We start from the raw sequence: 12,796 nt of genomic DNA on the forward strand, positions 1-12,796 counted from the left end.
AGAGCGCCGTTTTCAAAGCGTAGTTGCAGTCATGGTAGAATGGAGATAAACTTACTGTGTTTTGAAATTTGATGTAGTCCCACTGTAGAATAGAAACCTCTTTATTATAATTTGTATAATTTCAAAATTATAAAAAAGAGGTATCTATTCTACAGTGGGACTACATCAAATTTCAAAACACAGTAGGTTTATCTCCTAAATGCGTGCCGATCAAGTACGAGCCAGAAATTTAAGCGACATTGCACGATTTCGACCTTATCATGACAATCTGTTTTTGAATCACTGTTTTACCAACGTGTGAAAGTCTGAGATTTCTGATATAGAAAAGTTATATTTTTACAGCAGTGACTGAAACGTGATATGTTCACTGCAATGAAAATAACACTTTGCCGGAACTCCCGTTAAAGCAGTTATTCACCCTTGTACATGTCCCATCCAGCGGAAACCAGATTTTAGAACGCTTACATGTCTTTGTTAACACTGCAAATAGTTTACAAACAGAAAACAATTACGGTCCTTCTCATGCGTTTTTCGAATTTAACAGCGATGCTTCAAATGCATTGCTAAGCGATCGCAAGTCCCGGTTTTGATGTGTTAATGTGCTTGTAAGTTATATTAAATACCACAAATAAAAATGGAGAACATGTATTAATTCAGGTGTGAAATAAGACCTCAGCAGTACGCAAATTAAAAAAATAATTATTTTTTAAATCATTTTTTGGACAAATCAAAATATTAACACTCTGTTGTGTTTGCAAATATGAAACAGATCAGGCTAGGCGGTCTCACTGGTCTCCTTTTTTCTTATTCAGGTGGGTAAGTCAGTGGAAGGAAATGAACTATTTTGGTGGTCTTGAACGATATCAGATCATCGATATAATATTATCTGAGGTTAAGATCAACTTCTTGGTCAAATTAGTTTGTTTTGACGGCAAGTCCGAGTAGAAATTCCTATTGATATGAGTAAAGAAACAGATCCGCAAGAAAGGGATTACAATTGGTGCTCAAGGGGGTGCCTTCGTCTTACCTAAAGATATAAGATATAATAATAGGACATATTATATATCAACAACACCTGCTATAAGATATAAAACAAATCTCACTTTAATACATGCTTTTTATACTGAGGAGATCTTACAGAGAAGACAGCGTCGAAGCGGCTGAAAGATTTGGACTCCCTTAGGAATAAAAGCGACAAAACCCTTTCATGAGTCTATTCTACGATCTCACTATAGATTGAGCATCAGATATTGATGATACCGTGTGTTCGTGAAAAGGTGAGCGTATCCCGCCTCACTTGTTTCAACAACATTTGGCGTTTTCGTAGGGTAGACACCTTCGCCAGTAGATCCTCTGAATCTTGCAGCTGCATGTAATTAACAAAAAAAAAACATTGCTTGCTTCATTAACAGTTTCTAATCCATTTTAGATATTTTGATTGGTTGTCACTATCTTGATGTAAAGTTTCTCTTCAAGTTTGCCGTGAATACCTTTTGATTATCAAATGTTGACCTGTTGCATCCAATCCACCGTTGCTATTATATATATATGTGTGTGTCTTTCTTATAGATAACAGTCAGGGATGTGTAACCAATGCGACGTCGTATTTTCAGCACTTTTTTCAATTCACATTCCAGAAAGGAAATTCATGATCTTCATACAGCTTGCTGTAACTTATCCACGAAGAACGGGATTCGGTAGAGAAGGATCCGCCATTGCTCGGTGATGGGTTGGTACAGGTTCTGGAGATCGTTTCAACTGCTGACACACCACAGGTGACGGTACAGGCAGGGATCGACCACTGTCAAAATTGAGACACACCACCAGCCACTGAAACAGACAGCATATGTATCACACATAACATATGCCCATCGGTATTATCTATGAGATGAATGTCAAGTGGACCCATATCAACACGACATTATTGATGTTAGTAGGTGCGAGATTTACCTGGACCGTCAACAAGTCCACAGTTAACGTCATTAGTTTGGGCGAGTTGGAGGCCTATTGTTGAGCTGTCTCTGCCCCCATTGCTGGGTGGTGGGTTATCACACAGACTGGCTCTGGTTATAAACTTGGTACCAGTAGATCCAAAGATCTCAAAACAGCCTGGGTTAGAAAACTGGCTCCATTGTAACACACCTCCATTGACAGTAACTAAAAACACAATGTCATCGTTCATGTAACTGTTCAACTTGATGCGATGCAAAGGCTGTTGCGTCGGTACACTGCACAGTCTAGTCCCGCTACGCACCGAATATCAGCACACAAACGAAATGAACTGATGATTATATTTATCCCTTCTAGCAGTTGAAATTTATTCACACATAGCCCAAGCATACATTGTATGTTTACTGATTATGCTATTTTCCTTTACTCTGTTAAGAATTACAAACGTACTTGGCAAACCGATGAGACCACAGTTTACTTCAGTGGTCTCAATACATTGTCTGCCAACATTGCTTTGGGAAGGACGATCACATTGTGTTGTTCTGGTGATCGTCTTTGTTGCAGTGACCACCACAGGTGACAAGGCAGGTAACCGATGCCGTGTTCCACGTTGGCCATGAATCAACTCCACCATTCACGATAGCTACAACACACCAAACCTGTTTTGTAAATGTGCCATTTGAAAACTGGTAGTGTTCTACTTTGATGATAAAGTTAACAGAGATTCTAATCGGTACGTTCTACTGAGATGCTAGAGCCAACAGAGACTGTAATGGGGGTGTTCTACTAAGATGGTAGTGTCAACAGAGACTGTAATCGGTGTGTTCTACTAAGATGCTAGAGCCAACATAGACTATAATCGGTGTGTTCTACGAAGATGGTAGAGTCAACAGAGACTGTATTCGAAGTGTTCTACATAGATGGTAAAGTCAACAGAGACTATAATCGGAGTGTTCTACATAGATGGTAGAGTCAACAGAGACTGTAATCGAAGTGTTCTACGTAGATGGTAGAGTCAACAGGTACTTAATCTGTTTGTTTTACTCAGATGATAGAGTTAACAGAGACTATAATTGGTGTGTACTTCTGAGATGGTAGAGTCAACAGAGAATGTAATTGGGGTCTTCTGCCAAGATAGTACAGTTAACAGAGAATAATTGGCGTGTTCTACTAAGATAGCAATCCAAATTATTAAAAAAAACTTTCAAAGCATCTGTCACATTATTACTACCAATGCAGGTGCTTAATTTCTTGTGTGCATTTTGATCAAAGCCCATTCATTTGGTAACATTTAGTAGTATGCACTTGTTGCTTCCTTACGTGGACATGCGTTTGTCAATATACAAGACTCGGTTCGTGTTTCCAGCAGCGTCTAGTTACAAAATGTTCCTCCATTCACAGGTGTAGGGCTGGTACAAGTACGGCGGCTCTCTGTAATTTTCTGTGATGTTGTTCCACAAGTCTAAGGGCACGTCACAGATCCCGAGTTCCAAGTTGTCCACTGCGTCACGCCACAATTTACTGCAAGCAAAGAGCATTGTGTAATCGTTACTGGTAAAGTTTCTAACATAAATAGAACTGAAAGCCAAGCTGCATCAATCACACAATTCTTGTTCAGTATCCACAAAGCAACAAAAGCAACCACCCCATCAATGTTTTGTTCCATTATAAGATGGCACAGATTCATTGTATGGTAATCATTGTTCGACTTAACATTTACAGTTGCCATAGCTAGATGTGTCAATGGTATGACAAATATAAAAGCTTGGACAACAGAGAGTTTCCTTGTTATTTGCTGACGTTATGACGCATGTAAGTTGACCTACCTGGACATATAATCAAGCCACTGAGGAGACACCTGCCAGCCAGCCTTGAACCAGCCAGCCAGGCACTGTGACCACGGAACCTATCTACAGTGTACATGTACCTAGTGCTTGGGACTTTGATCCTTGTCGATGGCGACTATCCAGCTGCCTTCCATTTGCCCTTTGTTATTTCTATTCTTTTGCCCATTGTCCATTGCCAATTAGTAATCAGTGATAATTTAGTCCTGGTTTCCAGTTGTCCAAAACTATCTGCGCTAATTACTGTATTGCTAATTATTCAACGCCAAAAATTTGTTGGCAACCTCTTATTACTTTTGTTCTTTCATATACATATATATGCTCTTTGGCTCATAGCATTCATTCACCTGATGTAGGAGTAAGCATATACTCCGAAACATTGTGTTCCTCATAATAAAGAAGTTGACATCCATAAAATTCTCTTCCTTATATGTTCCACGTCTAAATGTCTTTCAAAGCCTTCACTGTAAACTGTCCATGCAGTTAGCACTACCATTCAGCGGCTCAGGGCTGTCACATGTCTCAGATCTGGTGACAGTTTTTGTGGCTCTGGTGCCACATGTTAACCTCCATGCTGTCAACTCGCTGTATCAACCATTGACCGGTGCAGACCTCGCTAGAAAGGACATGTTGTCGTCTTAGAAAAAAACCCAACATTTTGAGAGCTGGGAGATCAGCTAAATAGTAAAAAATTTGGCCCGATTCCTTAAATGGGTATGATGTATGCAGTCTTTGCTTGATCCCCTCGCCGTGACTTGTACTGTTATATTGCTAGAAGTGGCCTAAAATATACACACAAATAACACTTGGATACTGTGATGAATGTCAGAAAGAATAATTACGATAATGCCTCATCATAACTTTAATATGCACGTGTCGCTTCCAAATGGTTCCTATTCTTTTCTTTCATTGTTAATATTACAGTGGTATGCACGTGTATAAATGTAATGCGTAGGTGTTAATAGACAATAACATAACGTTAAATAGCTGATACCTCTTAGTTGTAACAGTAAGCACAAACGAAACCTTTCCTGTATTGTAGGTGAATCGCTATGTTCCCTGGTCAGATGCATGGTGATAGTAAGGATGTGCGTACGACAGTTTTTGGTTTTGGAGTAGCTTAGTTTTCCTAAATTACGTGTCCAGGTTCATTGGTTACAATTTCCATTTAACAAATTCACCGTGAGGGTTGCAGTACCGCCAATAGTCCTGGTTTGACGAGTCGTGTCAATGCGCCGATTTCAGCTGAAATAGGAAAACACAATTTATTGGTAACAATCGTCTTGCTGTAATGGACAAATATAATGACGGAAAAGGGGTTAAAATCTTCATTTGAAAAATGGAACGTATGTTCAGAATTTTAAATAACTTTATTTGTTGGTGAAAGTGTTGTTTGCAGAAACCTTGTTATTGAATTAAAACTTTAATCTGTGCATTTATCACATTTGTATCTGTTTTGTTTGTTGTTGAATAAACATAGGCGACAAAATCCTTTCCATATCCACGACAAATCTCTGCCCAAAGCAGAGTCGATTTTACGATTCCGACTATATAATGTGCATGTGTTTATGAAACACTATCAGACAGTGATGATACTATCTGTTCGCGAAAAGGTCAACGTATCTTGCCCCATCGGTAGCACCCATCACTAACACATGCAAAGGCAAGTAAACTTTTCATCTGAAAAAACTAACAAATGAGTGTGATTTGTATGCATGATGTATACATGCACTTACTGCCATTGAATCTGTTACTGTTATCCTAGTGCAGCTTGAAAAGTAATAAGCCAACATTAACAAATGGGTTCATTTTGTCTATCGAGGGAGACTTAAAAGACATATTTGATCTGCTTGCATCTGCTGTCTTGACCTTTACCTTTACTGCCTGGACATGTTTTATTAGTCAGGCACTCGAAACATTTTATGGTAGACATATGGAGGACATTTCCCGGCTTCATGGATCAGGGACAATAATGTTGGATGCATTCCCTATTCTAACTTGTACCATATGTTAGCTTTAGTTTAGTTTTCTTTAGGTGAACACTTGACTTGCCTTCACATGTGTTTGTGGCGGGTGCCACGGCACGATTTGATTGTTGTTCATGAAGGCATGCTTTTGATACAGGCCGAATCGTGCAATAGACTAAGCTTTTATGACACATTTCGTATGCCTATGGAAATGATTTTGTCGCTTCTATTTACCCATAAATCCATATGTTACTTGAATTTGAAATTTTCAAAACATGATTACAATACTTACGTTCTAGAAAAACGAGCATCTGAGATAACATTCACCGTATTCAGATGGCTACCCTCCATCATTTCTGTTTGGGCTGACATCTCTACAGTTGCATCTTCATCTTTTCGCAAGGCGTGTCTGTTGTGCCTTCTACTGGAGATGTAGCTACAGCTTACGATTGTGTCATACGTTCATGCACAGCATAATTGAAACAATAGCACAGTACAGATTGTATACGTTGGTAACTTGAAAAAATCGTGCAACATACAGTTAACATCACGTTTCACATTGCGAACGTCCATCTCTCACTCTGTCATGCACACCGTCACCGTCACCGTCAACAGTCGGGGCGTAGATCTTACTATGGTTTATAGGTAAGGAGGTACACATGAATAGTTTCACATAAACGTTATACATCTAACAAATACAAACTCAAGCGTTTGTTTTTCAATTAAATTGTTTGTCATGCCATAAAGGTCAATGAATTGTGGGTAGTTCCTTTATAATATCAGGAAGTTAGTGTGACATCACCCTGAACACGTTTGACATAATCAAGGCCGGTTACAGACTACTGAGGCCATGATGATGTTGTAAAGTCACACACTGATAACAAAACATCTATGAAACGTTTCTCTGACACGTTTACATGTGACATATTTTATCATAATGGAGACGATATGGCATACGAATATTGAACATTTCAGTAACATACATTTTGTTTTGCGTCATGGCTGACAAATGGGCAGGATAATACTAATACAGGGGCATATAAATACTGCTTTTAATGTTGTTTAGGTAAAACAAAACTTCCTGCAACTATTGGGGACAAACTCGGAACTACCCGTACCTTATAGCCAAGTTCAGTTCATTTCAGGGGATTGGACTTTCCTTTGGTTCTGCCTGACTACACTCCTACCATACTTACTTTTACAGTCAGTTAGACTGCACCTGCGAGTTGTGGTCTGGACAAGATCCCCAGAACAACCTTGACCTCCTGTGGTGGGAGTTGGTCTGGTGCAGATCCTTGTTCTGCTGACAGTCAACACACACGGTTCACCCGCCCACTCAGTCCATGGTGTTACTCCGTCCTCACCTGAATATAAGTGTTACATTTCTTAGACCAATATAATAGTTCATGTTGTTTCAGTTGTAAGCATATGCATTTCAGCATCAATGTGGTTTGGTGCAGCTCTAGGCTCGAGCAACAATTGCAACACAGGTAGCAGTCACTCCACATAAGAAAATGGGACGCTTCATTGTGTCCATTGTGATAATCCTCAACAAACTATATTGTGGTTAGTTCTACGTACCTGGACATCCAACTAAACAACAGGAAACTTGTGCTGATTGAGACAGGCTTTCCACACAAAATTGTCCTCCGTTTGATGGTGGTGGATTAGTACACGTTCTTGCTCTTCTGATGACTTGAATAGCTTCTCCGCATGTGACAGCACAGGCTGTATTGCTCCAGGCTCCCCACTGAGATACTCCGCCGTTTACAACAACTAATAAAAACATATACAACGTGTTGTGAGGGTACTCAAGTATTTACTGATATTCAGCCAGTTATTACGTAAAAAACATGGACACTCAAACTGAAAGCATAATGACCAGCTTTATCTCAAGAGTAAAAAATATGTGATTCTCCTATTTATAAAATAAGCCAAAAAACATAGCAGCGATCAACACCTTTTAAATCCTTGTTCAGTTGTAAGCCATGAAACTGCACACTACCTTATCTGTATTATCTATCTTCAGAGAGGAAACATTTATTTAATTATTTACCTGCACATGCTGGCGTATTACATGATACCGTGGACGTCTGTACAAGGCCCTCTGAGCAGGATGCGCCACCATTAGAGGGAGGAGGGTTGTTACACCGTCTAATACGTTCAATCGTCTTAGTCGCAGTCAAACCACATGAATAAACTACTCAACCCTTCAAAATTGATTGTTAACTTGAATCAGTTTGATGCAATAATATTATCATGAACAATACGAAATCATAACTTCCATTACTAGTGTCCTTCAATACACCAATAGGCGAGCTCGTCGTTTTTACCAAACTTTAGTATATGATTTGCACCTATTTTAGATTATATCCCACATTAAACTGACACTGTCATACACCTGAGGTATTGTTCAAAGCCTTAAACCCAACCCACTCACTCACGGGAACAACAGCAGGATATGGAGCCGCAGCATTTGTATTCCTCTTATATTTACATTCTAATAATAATAATAATAATAATAATAATGATAATGATAATGATAATGATAATAATAATAATGATGATAAAGATGATGATGATGATGATGATGATGATAACGATGATAACAATAATAAATTGGCTATTCTCAAAACTGTATAAAGGGCAACGGTTATCCAAAGCATCAGTCTCCCGCATTTCACATACACTTTCAATTCAATGATATATGCTATAACTCTGTTAAGAAGTTGATTTCAAGTATCACCAATTTACCTGGGCACCCGATAAGGCCACAGTTTACTTGAGTGGTCTCAGATAAATTCTCCAGACATTGTCTGCCACCATTGCTTGGAGGAGGATTATTGCATTGTCTTGTTCTGGTGATCGTCTTCACTGCAGAGACCCCGCAAGTGACTGGGCAGGCCACCGATCCTGTGTTCCATGATGCCCATTGTCCAACTCCACCATTCACTGCAGCTACAACACACCAAAACAGCTTTAAATAAATGTGTCTTGTGCAAAATACTGTCTTAATGAACAATATTCAGTTTATAACTATTCTTTTAAAATGTATGTTCAAAACACAAAATAGGACCATATTACCATACAATTTAACGAAATAAATTTATGGTTATATGTTTAATTATGCAATTTATTATATTTCTCAATTTATACATGCCTGCAAGTTTTTATAGTTTTCAACAATATGGAGTGCCTCCTTACTTGCGCAGTTTTGGAGTCCACAGGTGACGGTTTTGCTCTCAAGGAGGCTTTCCGGACAAGGCAGGCCACCAAAGACGGGGATGGGGTTGTTACACTGACGGAATCTGTTGACTATTTTAGTGGCGGTAAAGCCACACGTAAACGGGCAAGGCGCTGTGGCACTGTTCCATTCGCCCCACTGGGAAAGTCCTCCGTTAACTGGAAAAGAAACAGTTAAACATAATAAAGTTGCACAATATACATGGGCACGTAGCCATTCGGTGGTTACAAGGCTTTCAATGGGGGTAGAATTAAATCATTTAAAAAACATTGCAAGTGTGCAACACTATTCAAATGAACATAGTATGTATTTAAACATGATGAGTTTATAGGAGGAGGATTTACCTGGACAACCAGTCAAAGCACAGTTGACCACCGCACTCTCCACCAAGTTCTCGACACAGTTAGCACCTCCAGGTGAAGGAGGTGGGTTGGTGCAGGTCCTGAACCTCTGGATCACTTTGGTGGCAGAGGTGCCACAGGTCACACTACAGGTTGGGTTGGTCCAAACGCCCCACTCAGACACACCGCCATTGACAACAGCTGAAAAATGTCAATAATAGATTGATAAAATGAGTTCAAACAGTAAAAGAAAACGTGAGAGATTACCTGACGTTTGTATAATGCTTGTTTTCGTGTGAAAACCATACGAGCATGGGTGCCACTATTGCAGATATGATAATGATAATAATATAGATGTATGATAATTCCCTTACACTTTATACTCCCCAGGGAGGTGTGAATGATTGTTGAGTGCATACTTATCAATTGAGTGGGGTGCACTTTGAGCAACCGAACAGTGGATGGAAAACAGTGCATAGCAAATGCATATATTATTAGACAATGATATGAAGACACCAGAGCTATCGGTTGGTTGGTTGGTATGTTGTTTAACGCCGCACTCAGCAATATTCCAGCTATATGACGGCGGTCTGTAAATAATCGAGTCTGGACCAGACAATCCAGTGATTAATGTCATGAGCATCGATCCACGCAATTGGGATTGATGACATGCATCAACCAAGTCAGCGAGCCTGACCACCCGATCCCGTTAGTCGCCTTTTACGACAAGCATAGTCGCCTCTTACGGAAAGCATGGGTTGCTGAAGACCTATTCTACCCCGGAATCTTCACGGGTCCCAGAGCTATCGGCCCAGACTGGAATCAGTGTATTCTACCTAGATAGCTATCAGAGTCAACAGATACTTTAACCAAAGTCTTCTACCATGATAGTTATCAGAGTCAACAGCGACTGTAACTGAGGTATTCTACTTACATAGTTATCAGGGTCAACAGAGACTGTAACCGATGTCTTCTACCTTGATAGTTATCAGAGTCAACAAAGACTTTAACCGAGGTATTTTACGAAGATAGTTATCAGAGCCAACAGAGACTGTAACTGATGTCTTCTACCTTGATAGTTATCAGAGTCAACAGAGACTGTAACTCGGGTCTTCTACCTAGATAGTTATCAGAGTCAACAGAGACTGTAACCGGGGTATTCTACCTAGACAATTATCACAGTCGACAGAGACTGTAACCGAGGTCTTCTACATAGATAGTTATCAGAGTCAACAGAGACTGTAACCGGGGTATTCTACCTAGATAGTTATCAGAGTCAACAGTGACTATAACTGTGGTATTCTACCAAGAAAGTTATCACAGTCGACAGAGACTGTAACCAAGGTCTTCTACCTAGACAATTATCACAGTCGACAGAGACTGTAACCGGGGTCTTCTACCTAGATAGTTATCAGAGCTAACAGAGACTATAACCATGGTATTCTACCAAGAAAGTTATCACAGTCGACAGAGACTGTAACCGAGGTCTTCTACCTAGATAGTTATCAGAGTCAACGGAGACTGTAACTGGGGTCTTCTACCTAGATAGTTATCAGAGTCAACAGAGACTGTAACCGTGGTATTCTACTTACATAGATATCACAGTCAACAGGGACTGTAACCGAGGTCTTCTACCTAGATAGTTATCAGAGTCAACAGAGACTGTAACTTAGGTCTTCTACCTAGATAGTTATCAGAGTCAACAGAGACTGTAACCGTGGTATTCTACTTACATAGTTATCACAGTCAACAGAGACTCTAACCGTGGTATTCTACCAAGATAGTTATCAGGGTCAACAGAGACTGTAACCGGGGTATTCTACCTAGATAATTATCAGAGTCAACAGAGACTGTAACCGTGGTATTCTACCAAGATAGTCATCAGGGTCAACAGAGACTGTAACCGGGGTATTCTACCTAGACAATTATCAGAGTCAACAGTGACTGTAACTGAGGTATTCTATCTAGTTAGTTATCAGAGTCAACAGAGACTGTAACCGAGGTATTCTAACAAGATACGAACTAGCACGAGCATGAACTAATATATCTTTGGTGACAGCTATCAAAGTGGCACTACCATTCCAGGTACTTAATTGCATTTATGTATTTATAATCGTAGGCAATTCCTTTAGTAACACTGGTTCGTATACATTGGTTGCTTCCTTACGTGGACAGGCGTTTGTTAATCCGCAAGAGGCACTCGTGAAGAGCAACCTCCTCGTGGTGAGTGCTGGGTAGCGCTAATAGCTCTTCCCCCGTGTGGAACCGGGGTAGAATATTTCCACAGCACCCCATTGCTGGTCGTAAGAGGCGACCAAAGTGGGCAGCCCGTTTGCCGTGGGTTGCGTCCCTGTGTCGGCGGAGGACGGGAGTCTGGTGGTTGAGGGCACTGGTTCCAGGAATAGCGTTCCTTTGCCCAATACACCACTTCGACCCTTACTTCGCCTAGACGGGTGGTAGGATGGGCCCGGTCCTATCAATCGGCTGGTCATGCCGAGCCCTGTGCATTATATTTCATTTGCACATCTATAAAAAGTCTGTTGTGAGATTTCGTTCATGCTATTGTCTTTACAATTACAATTCTGACAAATATGACAAATAGACCAATGTCATATAACACTCATACATCTGTAGACTTTTGGAAATGTCTAGTTCGAATTCAAAATCAACAATTTATAAAATATTTCTGTATTTGCCTAGAGTCTCAATGCCCAGAAGGCGGTGGCTCATGGGCCAATCTGGTGGGACATTTTCTTGATGTTTCTACTTGAGTACACCTTCTTGGTATCCTTGGTGTCGCCTGTCGGAGACCCACAGGTGTATGACATCGTCATTGTTGATACTCCATGGGGGGTGGGGAGCCAAGAAGGTGAAACACAATTACTACCACTATGGAACCCCCTATGAAAAAACGATCACATGAATCCCATGATGGTTTCGATAATGAGACTGCAAGTCCGAGGACACCAAATGTAACATTTGAAAACTGGCCCAGATTCCTGGTAATCTCTGCTTTGGATGGCACTCCTCTTAAGCTCAACCCGTTTGCTGTTGAAAAGGCTATACAAGGTATAGCAGGGGATGTTGAAGATGCCAAAAGACTACGCAGTGGATGCCTGCTGATAAAATGTAGGCGGCACAAACAAGCTGTTAGTCTTCTTTCAATTAAGAACCTTGCAAATGTTCCTGTTGTGGTGTCCCCACACAGGTCCCTGAACAGTAGCAAAGGTATAGTGAGGGACAGAGGCCGTTTCCTTGCTGATATGACCGAGGATGAAATTTTAGCAGAACTACAAAAACAAAATGTCACATCTGTAAAACGTTTTTCGACCAAACGGAATGGTCAGGTGATTCAGACCAATACATACCTCTTCACGTTCGGCCTTCCAAAAATCCCAAACTCTATCAGAGCAGGATATTGTAACATCACTGTTGACATGTACATCCCTA

The 12,796-nt window shown here is 40.4% G+C and overlaps 1 protein-coding gene and 1 long non-coding RNA gene across 6 annotated transcripts in view; both read right to left on the reverse strand.

Moving 5' to 3' along the window:
• Window positions 1-1,110: 1,110 nt before the first annotated feature.
• The window catches only part of LOC139466770 (uncharacterized), a 54,706-nt gene continuing 43,020 nt past the window's right edge, over window positions 1,111-12,796 (reverse strand). For 2 of the 5 annotated variants that reach the window (XR_011653626.1, XR_011653625.1), the window contains 5 exons: window positions 4,976-5,039; window positions 3,271-3,471; window positions 2,401-2,593; window positions 1,951-2,157; window positions 1,111-1,830 (listed from right to left, as the gene is read on the reverse strand). This is a non-coding gene — a long non-coding RNA (uncharacterized lncRNA). Of the gene's footprint in view, window positions 1,831-1,950; window positions 2,158-2,400; window positions 2,594-3,270; window positions 3,472-4,141; window positions 4,348-4,975; window positions 5,040-5,995; window positions 6,025-12,796 lie in introns of those variants that run through there. The other 3 variants (XR_011653628.1, XR_011653629.1, XR_011653627.1) reach the window with 3 other exon arrangements.
• LOC139466869 (coadhesin-like) lies at window positions 8,472-12,180 on the reverse strand. The gene is made up of 5 exons (XM_071248603.1): window positions 12,114-12,180; window positions 11,514-11,576; window positions 9,350-9,547; window positions 8,966-9,163; window positions 8,472-8,719 (listed from the first exon to the last, which is right to left on the reverse strand). Exons 1-5 carry the CDS (start codon window positions 12,178-12,180, stop codon window positions 8,472-8,474), a joined length of 774 nt encoding a protein of 257 aa, XP_071104704.1.

Source organism: Haliotis cracherodii, unplaced genomic scaffold (genome assembly GCF_022045235.1).
Source record: "Haliotis cracherodii isolate W230 unplaced genomic scaffold, xgHalCrac1.p SCAF_19, whole genome shotgun sequence".
Lineage (NCBI taxonomy): Eukaryota > Metazoa > Mollusca > Gastropoda > Lepetellida > Haliotidae > Haliotis > Haliotis cracherodii.